Source organism: Herpailurus yagouaroundi, unplaced genomic scaffold (genome assembly GCF_014898765.1).
Source record: "Herpailurus yagouaroundi ecotype Mexico unplaced genomic scaffold, PumYag 77, whole genome shotgun sequence".
In the NCBI taxonomy this organism is placed as follows: domain Eukaryota; kingdom Metazoa; phylum Chordata; class Mammalia; order Carnivora; family Felidae; genus Herpailurus; species Herpailurus yagouaroundi.
Genome location: NW_024412388.1, coordinates 72,735,833 through 72,754,145, shown reverse-complemented (window position 1 = coordinate 72,754,145; position 18,313 = coordinate 72,735,833). Strand labels below are relative to the sequence as shown.

At 44.2% G+C, this 18,313-nt stretch overlaps 1 protein-coding gene across 1 annotated transcript in view; it reads left to right on the top strand.

Moving 5' to 3' along the window:
• The window catches only part of ZNHIT6 (zinc finger HIT-type containing 6), a 107,141-nt gene extending 94,645 nt beyond the window's left edge, over window positions 1–12,496 (top strand). The window contains exon 10 of the mRNA XM_040470843.1: window positions 11,357–12,496. Within this exon, the coding sequence (XP_040326777.1) occupies window positions 11,357–11,373 (17 nt within the window). The 3' untranslated portion in view covers window positions 11,374–12,496. The remainder of the gene's footprint in view (window positions 1–11,356) is intronic.
• The last annotated feature ends 5,817 nt before the right edge of the window (window positions 12,497–18,313 follow it).

Sequence of the window (18,313 nt, the reverse complement as noted above, 5' to 3'; positions counted from 1 at the left end):
CCTACATGGCAGCGGGAAAAATAAGGTGGACAACCAATTTGGAACTTGGCACAGGACTATCTGTATGCCCAAATGCTCATGCTCCAGATGTCTCTTCTCTGTCCGCTGTGTTTATTCTCAGCGCATTTTGATACCCGTTTCCATCCTGGAGAAGTACTGTAGTTGAAACTTTGTCTTTGGCATCTGGCCAGGTGCAACACTTGAGTTCCTTCTCTTCCAAGTCTTGGCACTGCCCTTCCACTGTATGTCTACCATGTCCCAAGTCCTTTTCATCCAGACAACTCTACACACTGGAGAAGACGCCTTCCTTTCAGGTTTAGCTCATACAGTCCTATTCCAGGAAGACTTCCTCTGTCCCCCATCACCTTGTTTAGAAAACTCACTCTTTGCCTACCATGAGCAATAGTAGCAATAATAAACTGGTATTTATCAAGTGCCTATTGTGTGTTGGCAGTGTTCTAAGTACTTTCCATGGATTAACTCATCTAACCCTTCATCATGACTCTCTGAAGTAGGTTATTGTCCCTGTTTACAGATGCGGAAACCGAGGCACAGAGACAAAAGCACCCATGGCTTCCTTTCTGCCCAGGATCTCTATTCTCTGACAAAGCAAGCTATTCTCTGTGCATTTAGATGGCCCCTGCCAAAGGGGCTTGGCCCTTGATGAATGATCTTCCCTTGATCTCCTTTCACATCCTGGGCAAAAAATGTGTCCCTGTATTCTTCCTGCCAGCTCCATCTGTGAAGCATGTGGGCCGATGTTTGAATAAGAATGACTAAAGGGGAAAGCGATTTTATGAACTTCAGACTGTGAACTCAAGGAAGAGAGTGAGTCAGGCCTCCACATTCCTGAAATACTTTCAGGAGGCTCAGTGACCTCAGACAATAAGAACCTGAGGCAGAGCTCTCTGGACATCCTTGGGAGGCCCTCCTACATGGTAGAACGTGAGGGGAGACACTGTGCACCTGGTTCCTATGTGCACTGTGTGGGGCTGAAGATCATTAGCCAGAGCAGCCCAAGGCTGTCCAGAGCACCTCCTCGCTTTTGCCCAGGCTGTTCCCTCTGCCTGGCATGCCTTTCCCTAAGCTCTTGTCAGCTTGTCCTCAAAGGCTCAGCTGATGTGTTGCCTCCTCTGACTGCTCCAGGCAGAAGTAGAGGCTGTGCGGTCTGGCTCCACAAGGCTTTGTGTGTACCTCTCAGCCCCGAACTCCTGGTGCCTAGAGGAAATGGCTTTCAACATGTCTACCCTATACGTAGTCACACATACTGAGCTTGGTGACAGCTCCACGGTTGAGGAAAAAGTCCTGTCCTGGGAGGTGGGAGATGTGGGTTCTAGTCCCATCTCTGGCCTTGACCATGCAGTGTGACCTTTCACACCTCACATTCCTCATGAATTAAAACGATTTGTTTTGATCTGTCTCTCCCACAGATGGTCACTTCCCAAAGTGCAGGGACCTTTAACCCCTGATTTTGTTCTCAGTGGGAAATATGCACAATAATCATGGACAAATCTTTCTCTTCCACCCCTTTCCGTACCAAGTTTAACCCCCTAGTTAGTATGGTGTACAAACTATTATCCACTAAATCAAAAAAAAAGGTGATTTGGGGGTGTCTGGGTGGCTCAGTTGGTTAAGCTTCTGACTTTGACTCAGGTCATGATCTCGTGGTTTGTGGGTTCGAGCCCCGTGTCCGGCTCTCTGCTATCAGTACAAGCCTGCTTTGGATCCTCTGTGCCCCTCCCCCACTTGCACACTCTCTCTGTCCCTCTCAAAATGAATAAATAAACTTAAATAAATAAAAGACGGGTCATTTCTTTGTGTGCACGTTTCGGGGGAACAGAGCATCCAGAAGCTGCACAAGTGATACCACACAAGTGAGTCGTGGAGAATGACTCAAGATGAACCACATGGTACTTCAGGAAGCCTTCCAAGATCTTTTGAGCAGGAAAGGAGTAAAAAGGTTGTACCTGGAGCCCATCCTGTGGATGGAAAAGCTGAGAGAGTAGATCACAGGCACGAGAATTCCCTTAACAGCTGCACCCCTTTCCAAGAGGACCAGTCATTGAAGGATGGAATGAGAGCATCAAACTAAGTAGGCTGTGAGTCCTTGGCCTAAAGGCCAAGATTTAGATGCTCTAGTCCCTGATTCCTTGGGAGAAGTGCTTTCAACTGTTTCCCCACAACATTCATTAAACCTACGGAGATTGGCAACAGCACCAATGCCAAGGGAAAAGCCCTGTCTTAGAAGTCTCACCTCAGCTGTGACATGAGGAGATTGGGCTGGTAAAGAGGTTAGCTCAGGTCCTATGACTCCCAGCCACTTCTGCTCTTCTGTGTCATCTACATAAACATTTCTCCAGTGACCAATCTGTCACTTGCCCCAGCCTCTATTTTTGCAATTAACGAGGCTGTCACCTCATAGTTGCACTCTCCGTGAGAGGAAGGAAAAAGTGTGGGCAAATGCAGGTACATATGGCACATTTTCAATCAAGCAAATGGGATTTTTATTACCTAATGAGTTTAAAATCCATTTGCAAGCTAGACAAGGGAGGTCCTCTTCCCCATCCCATTCTTGCCTCCTTTCTTGCCCACTGGCCCATCCCCATCTCCTCCTGCCCCCATGGTGGTCTTTCCCTCATTCTGGCTGACCAGCGGAAGCTGCCTCAGGAAGCTCAGCTCTGCATCCTTACTGGAGCTGCCCTGGTTCTCCTTGCTGCACCTGCCAGATGCCTTCCACAACCTCCCAGGTAGTTAATGATCTCCCCTTGGGCAGAAGAGCCCTTTAATAATTTACCAGAGTAGATAAAGAAAAAAGCATAGTTCTCTACTTGGAGGCCAGTTCAGACAGTATGGATGGGGTTAAGATTGACTTCAAGTTCAATCTCAGCTTTCTTGTGTAGGAACCCTGCCTTATAACCATGTATATAGAATCTTATCAAAACCTTCATTCAGATATTTAAACACCCCAGCCTTACCGTATGATCGGCACTTTAGGGCGCCTTCAATTCTCAGGGGAATATATATATATATGTGTGTGTGTGTGTGTGTGTGTGTGTGTGTATAGACACTGAAATACTCTGGGACAAAATGAGATTTAAACATTTAAGGAACTCTAGAGAAAGAAAAGTTACTTTGCATTTTCTGACTTCTTGGGTTCTTTATTAGAATTTGAAAATCATTTTTGCAGGGAATTATATATTTCACTGAGTCAAAAGTGCAGACTTTGAGAAGCAGCATCGTACAGTGGTAAAAAAACAAAACAAAATAAAACAAACAAAAAATGGCAACAACAACAACAAAAGAAAACACATGCTTCGGAATTAGAAACCTACCTTGAAATCTTATCTTCAATTAAATGTGAAACCTTGAGGAAGTTATTGAGATTCTCTGAACCTCATTTCCCTTATCTCTAAAATGAAAATAATAATTCTGTCCTTGGGCTGTTTTTCGGGAATCATAAATTTGTAAAGAATAACCTGGCACACAATAGACAGTAAATGATGTGTCCTCCTCTTCCTCCTCCTCCTCATTGCCTATATCCAGAAAAAGTCCGAATTTGTAAAGCCATGAAAAAAAAAAAAGAACTCCCTCTCAAAAGTGTAACAATGAAACTTAATAAGGATAAATATAATAGACTGTAAGACTACGGATTCACTGGTGGCCCCCAGTGAATCACCTCCTGGTACCCAAGGAGGTGCAGTTCTCTCCCACATTGACTCTGGGTTTGACCATGTGACTTGTTTTGGCCAGTGCGACATTAGTGAGTCTGAAATACTAGTGGGCTTAATAGGTGCTTGCACATCAGGACCATCCTCTTGGAACATCTCCTCTTAGAAGCCAACTGTTTGACTGTAAGGAAGCTCAGTCTAAACAACTGAACAATGGGGAAGCCACAAGATGAGAGCCCATCTTGGACGTTTCAGCCCCCACCCAAGCTCCTGGCTCAGTGAGTCACTGCATGAATAACCACCCAGCTGCACCTAGCCAACAGACAAAATTGTGACAAATAATAAGTCCTTGTTGTTTTAAGCCATCAAATTTTGGAAGGGTTACGCAAATGCCAAAGCCTAAATTTACATTAAGGAAAGGCAGTAACACAAGTAGAAGTGGTGGGTTATCCTTACAGAAGGTCATCTGAGGAGACCTTAAGATGTCAGTTAAGAATTATTATATTAATAAGTATTGACATACTGCCTAGAAATTAAATGCAAGCTTAGCCTGCTTTCATTAAACCAATGAATCGGCTGATGGACCATACAGTTATTACAGCCTGGTTACCAGGCTCTGCGCTGGTGTGTGGGGATACTAAGCAAGTGAAGACCCAATTCTCCTACATCATGTTGTCTCTCGGATTCTGAAACTTGTCTGCACTTGTGCTGGAAAGGCTAGGGAAGAAGTGCTCACTATTTAGTAGGGAAAGTGGATTCGTGAATAAAAGTGCGCTTAGAGTCCTGAAGGGAGCTGATAGGCTTCCTGGCCTTGGCACTCAGAAGAGATCTAGAGGGCTCTGTGAATCCACCAATATCCCCTTTTTAGAGGGATCTTGACAAACTCAAGTGTATCTGGAAGCAAGCAACTAGAGAATGAAGACCCGAAGACTAGACCATGTGAGGAATAATTGTACCCACTGTAAATGTTTAAGGGAAAAACAAAACAAAAAAAACAAACAAACAAAGGAACAAATAGAAGAAAAGAAAAGAAAGGCTGGGAATGCAGGTAGGGATGGAGCACATAATTGAGAGGACCACATTCATTCCGAGGACTGCCAGGAGGACAACCATTAACCGTTACTAAAAGTTACAGGGAGAAGGATTTCACATTAGTATTCAGAAGAACAGCTCACACTTCTGGAGCATGCACTACAGAAGGAGGCAGAGAGGATACCACCTCTGTGAGTGAGAAAAGCATGGGTCACTCCTTGCCAAGGATGTGGGGAAAGGGTTTTGGGGGTAGGTGGAGCCAGGAACCTCCAAGTCGCTCCCAAGTGTAGGGTCCCCCAGTTCACCTCTGGAGCTCTGTCATTTTTCGTCTGACTGAATAGTATTAAGTAAAACAGATGGTACATGCCCACCATTAAGGAGGGGGAGAATTGTCCGCCAGCGATGACAGGAGACTGTGCCCAGAGATTAGGAATATGAGAATTCAAGCCTCAGAAACCCATAGCCGCTGCCTCTGATGTCTCTCACCACTTTGAAGGGATTATGAGAACTTGTGTTTTCCGGGGATTATTTATCACACCCTGGGGGGAGACTCAGAGGAGCAGGTCAGGCAAATATGAGCCTGCAGATTTCGCAAGCATGTGACAGTTGAGGATGTACAAGAGAACTAAGCAAGTATAAGGAAGCCATCTGGCATTTCTGACTGGGTAGTACAGCCTCGTTCCAGAACCACCATTGAAGAACCTAACTGGCTCTCTCCTGCTTCTCCCACCGTTTAGCCTACAAAACTATAGAGGAGAAGATCTTTTCAAGAATGTGGGTCCGATTTCCCATCGGTGGGTCCTGTGGGTCCTGTGGGTCCTGTGGCACCAACAGCACCAGGACTAGAGGTTCATAGGTCTGTGGGAAACAGGAGATGTGGGCAGTCAAGTTTAGGATTGCCTGGAGGCCTTGCGATTATGGATCCAGTCCAGGGATGTCTTTCACCTTAGTGTCACCGGCTTTGGATGGGAATAAAAGGAGATACTTGCAGAGTGCCCTCTGACCGACAGTTTCTTGGGTTCCCACGGTCTTGCACACCCGTGCCTTTGCACATGCTGTTCTCACTACTCAGCTTGCCCTTTCTCCCTTCCCCTTTTCTTTTTTGTTTTTTTGTTTTGTTTTGTTTTGTTTTTTCCCTTCCCCTTTTCTACCAAGACCTGACTTCCAGATTGTACTCCACGTAAAACCTTCTCCAACTCTCTGAGGCTGAGGCAGCCTCACACCTGCATTGTTTTTCAGCACAGCTTACTGTAACTAGACCGTGAGGCCAGGGGCTGCGTCTTGTTCATCTCTTTGTTCCCCCGAAAGAAGTAGCACAGAACCTGGAATGTCTCAGATGCTTAGTACACAGGGGTCGAAGGTATGAAGCCCATTCCTCTCCCTCCGCACACAGGTGGCATGCTCACATGTGCTGTGTTCTGTGCAGGGTTCATGCCTGTGTTATCATTGTGGCCCATGTCTCTAAAGTTGGAATGCCACTCTCTGGTCAGAAGTAACTTCATTCTAAAGTAAACAAAACAAAGGAAAATGTGATTTCCATTTGCTCCATCCACTACAGCGAAGCCCTGGCCTCTGGGGGAGGGGATTGGTCTAACTGGGACCGCCCGAGCAGACCAGGAACCCTCAAGGGAAAGAGGCCCGTTGTAGCAAAAACGCTTCAAGCTACTGACCCAGCACAAAGACTCTACTGTGGGGAAACTCAATATAAGGGTGTGCCTTGCTCTACGGGAACGCGATACAGAAAAATACAAAGTCATAAAATAGATAAATCTGGGCTGGTTATTGACTTTACAAGAGAGAACTTGCCAGCAGGCTTCTCTAAATAGCCAGCTCCCATAGTCCACTTAAACTGTGATTTTATTTTCAGAAGTTTGATATTACACACCGGTTTTCAGGAGAAACATAAATAGGTCCCCAAGGAGCCTGGCGTCACAGCGTGTCTGGCCAGCAGCTCCTTGACCAGGGCTTAAGGTGATCGGATCTTGAGTAAGTGCTGTAAGTGCTAAAGGCTCCCCCTCCACGTCTACTCGTTGAGTCTGACTGTTTCCAAAGTTGGGTGTAATAGGAAGAAGCAGACCCAATCTGGACCTTCTTACCTCTATTCAAGTGGGCTGACTGAATGCTGTAAGGGGGACGTAGAATTTGTCTCAGCTAGTCAATTCATTCATTCATTCATTCATTCATTATCATCATTCATTTATTATCAAGTTTATTGTGCACTTTCTATGTGCATGACACTGTGCTAGACACAGCAAAATAGAGAAGGACTATAAGATGTGTTCCTGTTGGGGCACGTGGGTGGCTCAGTCAGTTAAGCGTCTGACTCTGGCTCAGGTCATGATCTTGCAGTTCTTGAGTTTGAGCCCCGCGTCGTGCTCTCTGCTGTCAGCACAGAGCCTACTTCAGATCCTCTCTCCCCTTCTCTCTTTGACCTGCCCCCACTCTCTCTCTCTCAAATAAATAAACATTTAAACAAATCTTGAAGAAAGATGTGTTCCTGCCCACTGAGAACTCACACACTACACTAGAACTAAGTCTAGTTAGACAAGCCCTTGGGTATCATCGATTCTAGAATGTACATATTTTTACGCTTTAACAGCTCTGTAATCAAGATACATTTGACTGCAAGCATGCAACTATGACATAGCTGGCCATAATTGGCTGGGTTTTTCTTAAAGGTATGTAAAATGCTGTTGTGTCTTGCAGTCATCCATGTCTTAGATGATATAGGGTACGTGAAAGTGCTAAGTAATGGTTTAATACCACAGGACTCCAAGTGGAGTTTGATAGTTGAAGAATAAAATTGGGCCCCTGTGTGAGTATACCTCGTGGATTTCCCTTTGCAGAGAATGTATATCATAAGTTTAAAATAATGCCCCTTTTCCATGGTTCTCCAGGGAAGCTGGGCTGGAGTGGCCTTGCCCTCCCTCCATTCTGGGAGTGAGGCGTGTGCAGCAGCCTAGCCCCGATTCCCTTGCATGCAGGTCGTGTGAAAACCAGAGGAGCAAAGTAGCAGAGACAGGTGTCAGTAGCAGCCCTTGAGGAATGAGGACACTCTTCTTGATCCCGTGATTCGTAGACGCAAGTCCTTAGTGAACTGTACCCTCCGGGACCCAGCACTACACCTGACCTATAACAAACAGGAATTATAAACCACAAGGCTGTGTGTGCGTGTGTGCAACAGACAGATATAAGTGTGTGTGCAGATATAGGTCAATGAATGAATTTCTGTTACTGAGGCTAAAAATGCAGTACAAAAACACTTCAGTGTGACTGCTAATCTTGATTTTTTGGCCCAAATTCAGAACAGTTTCTTACAGTCTATCTAATGTTACAGGGGATTTCTTCCCTTTCTTTTTTTGGCGTCACCATTCCTCACCCAAAAAAAAAAAAAAAAAAAAAGCAGTGGCTCCTGTTGCTGGCCCTGTACACTTGCCATGTTCCATTTATTTCAATAGCTGTGTTCCCACAACATGCCAAGAGACCTAGTTTCTTCTGAGATTGTAGAGAATGTACAGCTTCTAGGCAGATGACGGGGAAGATGACTGCATGGGGGGGGGGCTCAAGAAGTCCCTTGGTGCATATGCAAATACCCAGCATGCTTTAGACCAAATGCATCGACATAATAAAAAAAAATCCAAATCCTCTAATTCATTGATGCAGCAAAGAAAGACCATGAATTACTTATTCACATTTGCCTATACAGAATGTGAGGACTCCTGGCTGTTTAGTTAATGCCTTTTCTCGACATTCACTTTGATTGTGAGTGCAATTATGACAGTTCTTTCGTGTCTGGAGGAATAGATGAGGTTATGGAGCCAGCATGGAGCTGTCCCTGTGGCCTTTTGCTTGCATGTCACATTACCACAGCCTTTAAAATCCTGGACAAGAAGACTGCGCGCAGCTAGTGGTAAGGATGAGCATTATTCTAGGAGGAACCGGAAGCCATTAAGGGACTGGCCTCCTACCGGAATCTGACCTGTGGCACAAACACAAGAGCATCAGATGGCAGTAACCAAGTTTTCCAGGTCGCTTCTCTCTGGGCTTTTTGCCTTTGCCACCGGGTCCAAGTAGTCACTGGGGCTGCCTTGGGTGACCCACCGGTGGGTCAGGCCCAGGCTAGGTCCTGTCAGCCTGAGGTTATCTTGTCATATCAAGGCTATTGTGTGGGGGAAGCAGACCACTTTTGTCTCCTGGAGGTATGGTGCACTTCACCATTTCCAGCTCATATCTGGTGATGTCAGTGCTACCTCACCCTGTGCAGGCTGGCAGCTCTTATTACTGTGCGGGTGGGGGATTTCCAAAGGTAACACCCATGGAAGGGACAGGCGTGTCCCCATCACCAGGACAGGTCTCCTGTAGGTCCCTACTGAGGGCTGCTTTTCCTCTTCTCAGCCACAAGTGCAAAAGTGAAGATGCAAAATGGCTTTTAGTGCTCAGGTCTTGTGTGAGGCTGTACATTTGCTGACTCTGATAGTATTCGTAGGCTTTGAATACTTCGGTATTTTTCAACTTGAGACATAATTCCAAACAGACTCCTATCCATCCTTCAAAACTCTGTTCAGATACTGTGTCCTCTGTGAAGCTTTTTCTGACTCCCCTCTGAACTCTCATATTCCTAAGTTTCTGGCACAGTTACAGTGCACTAGAATTACTTGTATATATTACTAACTCTGCTAGATGTGCTACCCTTGAGACCAGGGACCGTGTGTCATTATTTCCTTTTTGTTACCCATGTCTAGCTGACCCATAGCCAATCAAGTGCATGTTTTTGTTTTTGTTTTTGTTTTTAATTTTTTTTTAACGTTTATTTATTTTTGAGACAGAGAGAGACAGAGCATGAACGGGGGAGGGTCAGAGAGAGAGGGAGACACAGAATTCGAAACAGGCTCCAGGCTCTGAGCTGTCAGGACAGAGCCCGACGCGGGGCTCAAACCTGCGGACCACGAGATCATGACCTGAGCCGAAGTCGGTGGCTTAACCGACTGAGCTACCCAGGCGCCCCAGTGAATGTTAATACCTGAGTTATATTCCTGCCAAATATTTGTTTGTTGGTTTATTCATTCACATCTAAAAGTACTTTCTTCTCCTTTGGAAATGGTTATTGCTACATTATTTATAAAACTTACAGACATCAAAAAGGACCAAGTATAAAATCATCAGTTAGGATGCTTTTAGCTGTAAGTAACATTTGGCTTAACAGAACCAGCTTAAACAGTAGGAGGTTTATCATCACACCAAGCAAGAGGTCTGCATTTCAGGTGAGCCCAGCTCTGGGTGATTCAGCAGCTTAGTGATCTCTTTAGAGACTCAGGGGCTTTTCACCTTTCTGCTTTGTCATCTTCAGTGTGTCAGTGATGCCTCCTCCCTGTGCTGGAGACAAGTTATGCCCAGGAAAGACGAAAGGCATTTCCTCTCCCAGTCTCTTTTTATTATCAAAGGCCCTTTTCTCAGAACCTTTCCCTACCCCCACAGGATTTCTCCTTGAGGATCACCAATTAGGACCTATCACTGGTAAGGGAATGAGACTCAAGTTGGCTGAAGCCAGTTCTGATGCAATCCCTCAGGTTAGAATGGCAACAGGGGATTTCCTTTCCTGGTCAAATGAGAGAGAGAAAACTTGAAAATGAATTATGGCACACCAGGGGCTCCTGAGTGGCTCAATCGGTTAAGCATCTGACTCTTTTTTTTTTTTTAATTTTTTTACATTATTTATTTTTGAGAGACAGCACCAGCAGGGGAGAGGCAGAGAGAGAGGGAGACACAGAATCCAAAGCAGGCTCCAGGCTCTGAGCTGTCAGCACAGAGCCAGACATGGGGCTTGAACCCACAAACCATGAGATCATGACCTGAGCCGAAGTCGGTTGCACAACCTACAGAGACAACCAGGCGCCCCCTAGCATCTGACTCTTGATTTCCACTCAGGTAATGATCTCACAGTTCTTGGGATCCAGCCCTGTGTCTGGCTCCACACTGTCAGCGTGGAGCCTGCTTGGGATTCTCTCTCTCCCTTTCTCTGCCCCTCCCTGCTTATGCTCGCTCTCTCTCTCTTTCTCTCTCTCCCAAAATAAATAAACTTAAATAAATAAATGAATAAATAGATCGTGGCATATCAATAATACAAGGAAAATCTATAAAGCAATTATAGCAATTTTGGAGAACTGCATATATCAACATTAATTGACTTTCAAGGTATAGTAAATGTAAAGCTCTATATATAGTCTAATCTTTTTTGTTCATAATAATAATATTAATAAAGGCAAGTTAGTCACACCCCCAAATCTGTGAATAATACACATTATGCACTTAAAAGTATGTGTGTATGCATGTACGTGGGTGCACGTGCATGTGTGTAAAGGGGAACGTTTCCTAGGGACCTTCGTTTTTGACAGTCTGTATTTCTTACAATGTTCTTGCATAAGTATGCCTTCCTTTTGTTAAGAAAAAAACCCCAGACATTAAAGAGAACACTGTAAATAGCTAAGTATCATTCTGAATGCAAGAAGTCAATTAAAGACATAGGCTCCTTTCCAAGAACAAACTAATTTGGAATATAGGAAGGACCTCTCTCAAGTTTTGCTCATGAGCCCAGAATTTAAACTCTCTCCATGAATGAGCAACGTTTTTTTTGTTTTTTGTTTGTTTTTTTTTTTTAGCTAGTAAATATCCTTAACAGAAGATCCAAATTTTTACATGCTGAATCATTCTCTGTTTGCCGGAGAAGGGCGTCATCCTTGCAGCGGCATGCTGACGATCCTGACTCGCCTATAGAAAATCCATTGGCCCAAGTCTTCCCAGGAGCCACGTTGACACCAAAGAACCAGCCCCAACTTCCCTGTAACCCAAGTGCTTTCCTGTGTCCAAATGTCCCTGTCAGAGATAAGCCTGAAGAATAAATCCTCTGAGGTCCATCTTCCACTCTGCTACTGGCTAGCTAACTATAACTACTTAGACGTAAGTTCTCAGTCTCTCTGGAGTTTATTGAATGTCTCTGAAAAATGAGTTTTATGTGACAGCACTTGAAGGAAGGACTTTGAGTCATTAAAAAAAAAAAAAAATTCTAGAGCAAAATCCTGGCTATGGGTTGTGATTCCCCTTGGAAGGCTCTTTGGTCACTACAAAAATGGCTGGTTAAATTCAGCAGAGGTTCGGGATGCAGGGTATATCTCTGATCAACTCATCCGGTGTCAGTGGGAAAATGTGACATGATATTTTACGTGGAATGGGTATACTTCTACTCAAAAATACACAGACCGTTACCGTAGAAGGAAGCTGGGAAGTGACAGCATGTTTATAGCCCCATGGCCATCTGAAATGAATGATGTGGCCTCTATTTTTCCTGTGCTTATAACACGGTTCCCGTGCTAAACATTACTTTTCTAAGCACTTGCAAGGAGTATTCTGGGTTGTGCCAGTAAAGAAAGAACCTGTGTTTTTTAAAGATCATCTCTTCCCCGCCCTTCACCTCCCGCAACCGCACACGGACACATACGTGTCTCTTCTCCTCAGTCTGTGCTGGTGAACAGCAGAGCACACGCTCCGAGGAAGCTGTAACACTGCTCTCACCATGCAGAGGCTGCCATGTAGAGAATGCAGTCCACTGCTGCAGATCTACGAATTTTTCAAAAGAAGCCAGAAGTTCGGACCTCTTAAAAAAAACTTCTCAGCTTTCAAATATTGGCAACAAAGCTCAGTTTTTATAAACCCTGTGCCAGTTGAACAAAACGTTGTCTATTGGCCCAATCCCGCCCAAGCCACCAGCTTGGGAATGCTGCCCTGGGGCGATTTAGAACAAACTTGCTTTCTCTTCTCCACGAAGATCTGGAGATGTTAGAACACAGGTCTCATACTCCTTCCAATTTATTCTTAGTTGGTACTCATTCATTGACCAAAACCCTTCAAGGAGCTTAAAATCTCATGGGAGCAGTTAAAGAACGAGTCACAATATAGTGGTGTCAGTGCTGCAGTGAGGATTTGCACGAAGGGCCAGAAGAAGGAGTGCTCTTTGTCTCTCTCGGGGTGTGTGCAAGTGATGGATTGTGTCCTGCTGTATCCAGACAGATTTACAGAAAGCTTTTCTCTAGAGGTCTTATCAGGCTCTCTCTCCACTCCCCCACCCTGTAGCCATCGTGACTGAAGTAGATCCTGCCAGTTCCGGAAGGACCTTGCGGTCAGTGTACCAGGAGCGTTTCTGAGAAGCCCACAAATCTGATTGATGTCAAATAAATGCTGGAGCCCTTCCCCACTCATGCATAAGCACGACGACAGGCCTGGGAACGTCTTGGGTATAACTAGCAAAGCTTTTACCTTTTCTGACTCTGCTCAAATTCATTCCATTTTATTTATTTATTTTTTAATCTTTACTTATTTTTGAGAGAGAGACAGAGTGCGAGTGGGGGAGGAACAGAGAGAGAGGGAGACACAGAATCTGAAGCAGGCTTCAGGCTCCGAACTGTCAGCACAGAGCCTGAAACGCGGGGCTCAAACTCATGCACTGTGAGATCATGACCTGAGCTGAAGTCGGCTGCTTAACCAACTGAGCCACCCAGGCGCCCCATTCATTCCATTTTAGAGAGTGGACATGAGCTTCTTGCCCCCAAAAGGTTCTACTACACAGGTACTATGATGGCTAATTTTCTGTGTCGTCTTGGCTAGGCTATGATGCCCATTTGTTTGGTCAAACACCAGTCTCAATGTTGCTGTAATGGTATTTTAAAGATGTGATTGACTTTGAATAAAGCAGATTACCCTTCATTATGTGGGTGGGCCTCATCTAATGAGTTGAAAGCCTTAAGACAAAACACTGAGATTTCCCAAAGAAGAAGGAATCTGGCCTCAAGACTGCACAATAGAAACCCTGCCTTGTTTCCAGCCTGCCTGGCCTGACCTATGGATTTAACTTTTACCTGAGTTTCCAGCCTGCTGGCTTCCCCTAAGGATTTTGGACTTGTCAGCCCCCATAATCGCATGAGCCAATTTCTTAAAATAAATCTCTCTTTCTCTTGATGTGTGTGTGTGTGCGTGCACACACATATACATGTATCCTATTGGTTCTGTTTCTCTGGAGAACATTAATATGGATAACCTCTTCATGATACGTCTGAACCCAAAGGAAGAATATAAGCTGTTTCAAACACTAATGATCTGTAAGACTCTGAACCCAGGTAGTGTGGGTGTCTTTGACTTCTCTTAATGGCTGAGATGAGAAAGGTATCACTGGTTATTTCAGAAATTTCCAACTCAAGCACCAAGGCCTTTGAATAGTTTCTGACCTATGTATCTTTGAAAAAACTACTGAGATGACCACTCCTCCAAGAAACCTCTCTCATCCCAGCTTCAGAGAGTTGGTAGCTTTCCCCTCAACCATCCTCTGTGCCCTATTCTACTTCTTATAATGTATTTTGTGCTATATGGTATAGACTACTAGTTCTCCCCTCTGTAGTAATAGGATCTCTGATTTTTAGCTGGAGACGTGGCAACCCAGGATAGGAACTACACTTCCTAGCCTTCCTTGCAGCTAGGTGAGGTGAATTGGGGAACGGAGGCCACACATGGTGAACAAGATAGCAGAAGCTTTGGTCCCCGAAAACTTAAGGCATCACATCAGCCCTGTACAGCCTACCTGGATTTTTCACATGACAGAGGAATAAACCTTTGTGTTATTTAAGCCATTTTTTATTTAGCTTTTTATTTGCAGCTGAACCTAACCTTAACTCATCTTTGCTTACATGTATGTCCCCAAAGTGAAGAAACCAGGCTTCTTCATCAACTAGTCCATAGCACTGTACGTGGAATATAGTGGTGCCAGGCAAGTGTCTATTGACTGGATGTATGAATAGAAGGGCGGATGAATGAGGAACAACCTAGGGGATAGCCCAAGGGGAGGTAGGAAGAAGACATTGTGCTAAGGGAGGGGTGCCTTCTACATAATGCAGTTTTAAGACAGCATTAATCTAAACTAATGAACATCTGCTTTATGCCAGGCACAGTATCAAGTGATGCTTTTGTAGTGGTGAAAAAGCCAAAAATCTCTCATCTCATAGAGGCTATTCTGGAAGGGGGAGACATAGTAAATAAATAATATCTGGTAGGCCTAAGGGCCGTGGTGAAAATAAAACTGCTTAATGTAATGAACTACTTTAGACTGGGCGGCAAGGGAAGGTCACTGAGAAGGTAACATTTATGCTGAGACCTGCATGACAAAAAGAAGTGTAGATTAAGGGACATTGAGGCAAGAGGGGCATTTGAGACAGAGGAACAGCTAGTGCAGAGGCCCTGAAGAGGCACTGATGTGGCTTAGTTCTTTTTTTTTTTTTTAATTTTTTTTTTCAACGTTTATTTATTTTTGGGACAGAGAGAGACAGAGCATGAACGGGCGAGGGGCAGAGAGAGAGGGAGACACAGAATCGGAAACAGGCTCCAGGCTCTGAGCCATCAGCCCAGAGCCTGACGCGGGGCTCGAACTCACGGACCGCAAGATCGTGACCTGGCTGAAGTCGGACGCTTAACCGACTGCGCCACCCAGGCGCCCCAGATGTGGCTTAGTTCAAAGAGGAAAAGGCAAGTGGGATTGTGGCAAGGGCGAGTGGGAAGAAATAGGGAGGGTCTAGGGCCTGTGTACTTAGTAAAGAGGGAGTTGAGTGTTATTCCAAGAGTAATGGGCAGCCATAGAGCTTTTAAGCCAAGGGTTGACATGTTCTGATTCACATTTTTGAAGAATCACTCTGGTTCCCATAAGGAAAATGAATCTTTGCAGGAAACCGATGATGTCTGGGTTATGTATGCTATCCAACAAACAACACCCAAAACTTAGGGCCTTAAAATAACCGGTTAGTCTGCTCACTATTTTATGGGTCAGGAAATCTGGGAAGGACTCAAACGGCTATTTTATCTCTGATTCACAAGACATCAGCAACTGGAGCTGGACTTGGATCTACTTCCAAGGTGGTTTCTTCGTGCACATGAAGATTCTCCCTGACCTTTCTCTTTCTCCTCATGTCTTCTTATCCTCTAGGGCCTGTCAGTGTGGTATGGGCTTCTCACAGCCTGCTGGTCTCAGGGTCATTGTGCTTCTTACATGGAAGCTCATTTCTAAGAGAAATGAAGTAAGAGCTTCTAGTCATCGCCACAGTTGGAAATAGCACCACAGTACATTGCTTCCTGGATATTCATTGGTTAAAGCAAAGAGCCCAACCGGATCCAAGAGGGTAGAATAAACCCCATCCATGCAGTAAGGTCACATTGCAGAAGCGACAAAGATTAATTTTGTGGGGTGGAAGATATTACTGCAGCCACCTTTAGGGAATACAGTATGTCACAAGTGAAGCCACTTAAGTAATTCAGGGAAGAGATGATGATGCCTTAGCTTTGGATGTTTGCACTGGGCATGTGAAAGGGGTGGATTCCGAATATGTGAGCAGAATATCTGGTGTCGTAAAGCACTAACAAATGCGTCTGGGTACTTGCTTAATTGAATTGCACTTTATAAGATTAGGTGGATAAGCGTTGCCCACCACCAATAAAGCTAAGTTACAAATAAATTCGTTCTATCCATAGGACACATACATCATTGTCATGCTTCACAATGCGCCTTGTTTTGAAGAATGAGTTATTTAGGGCAGGGATTTAATGAGGCCCAGATATCGGGCTATGCAGGAAGATGAAAGCATGGACCTATAGGCTGAGATCCAGGGATTGCCACATCCTATAACCATGAGTACTTCAGAGATGAAGAAGGGTCAAATAACATTACGGTTTTCAAAGGCTTCCTGGAGATGAGTGCATTGTGCATTTGCCTACAGAAAGACCCAAGTAGCTTTCACTTCATACATTCAGTTGCTTGAGGAGATGAAGTTTTTAAGGTACGGAAGTCAGTGCACCAAAGAGAGCATATGAAAAAGAATATTTATGGTGGAAAAAAAACAGCTGGAAGCTATGGTTCCATTTTAAAACAGGAGAGATCCATCCAGACACTTGCCCAGAATCACCTAGTTAATGGCAGAGCTGGTGCTAAAAGACTCCCAGTTCCAGTCTGGGATTCTTTCCCCTGCATCACCTGCCACCCTGCTCAGAACACAGCTTTGTTGTGTCCTGTGGTCCTATTGGACCCTTGCTGTGGCTCCACTGACTTACAAATAGGATCCAGAGGGCAGGAGAAAAGACAGTGTACGAAGCAAATCTAGTCTCTCTACTGGAAAAATAACTCTAAAATATACTTTGCTAATTTTGACTCTGTGGCATCTCTTTGTGGAGTGGATAACACATGTGTTTAAGTGAAAATCATCACAGTGAGACCACTTACGGTGCTAAATGTCCCTTAGACTATTTCTTAAAATTCACTGAATTCCTGAGATTCTGAGGTCACCCTATGACTCTCAGTTCTTACATCTCTATTAAAAAAGAAAAAAGAAAAAAAAAACAGCTCAAGACCACCAGGGTCTTTTGGATTGGAAAGTAAGAAGAACACAAATCTTTACTGTATGTGGAGGGGCACATGTATATTATGATGCATGTTTCTATATGTAACTTCTATTTCATATGTGCAAATGCCTGGTGTTGGATTTTGTTTTCTCAGTACTTGAAGTAGGCAGAGCTCCACACTGCACGTAGATAAAGGTTCCATGTTCTAATTTGCATAATTTTATTCTCACCTACTTTGAATTTCTTTACTTTTTTTATAGCCAAATAAAATGGACATAATTTGTACCTATTTGTCTTCACTAATTGAGCACTAATTACCACTTTATGCATCACTCTTATTGTATTTACTACAATAAGGTTAAGGACCCAGAGATCCAGTATTTTCCCATGTCTGGTTTTGTTTCACATTTGAGCTTATTTGTATACCTATTACATCCTTACGCTCTTAAAGGATCTATAAAATATTGCTCCTTGATCTCTATGTAAGAAGCAATTTGCTGGGCTTTAGTGTTGGAGGAAAAGACCTCAGGATTGGTGCCTGGGAATGTGAAAATCTTTCCCGTGAATTTGGATGTCTGCTCAACAAGATTGCACCACAAAAACCTCACACTTTTATTGTTTCGCGTGTTACATTGCACTAAGTTTAACTGCATCGGAGAAGGCACAGGTGGTGTTTAAGTTCCCAAATACCTTATAATTTCAATGCCGCGGGCAAGAAACAGACAACTGGGTAGGCACAAGTTGTAATATTTCAGGCAAGACATTGCCAAAATCAGAAGAGCCTTTGCCCATACATTTTACCGTCACATTTCTATGAACCTTTATGCATTTCAGTAAGGCTTTTAAATAGATTCTTAGGCAGTGCTTTCCTGTAGGTCTTCATTAAGGCATTGACATTAAACTGTTTTGAAAAATCACTTTTTACAGGATCCCAAGAGCTGTCCCCTTCTCTTTTAAAGCACTTTCTCGATACCTAAAAATTCAAGTACTTTCTTAACCAAGTGCAGACTGAAATATTTCACTATGGATTTGAACAGAAGCCAAGAGCGTCGATGAAAGGAAAACTTCTCTATAAAAGGTTTATTGTCAGTGCTTTCTAAAGAGGTAGATTCTTCTAAAACAGGCTACCAGCATTTTCACAAACATTGACGCAGCCTTCTCAACCTCTCCTAGACCTAAGATTGAGGTCCTTT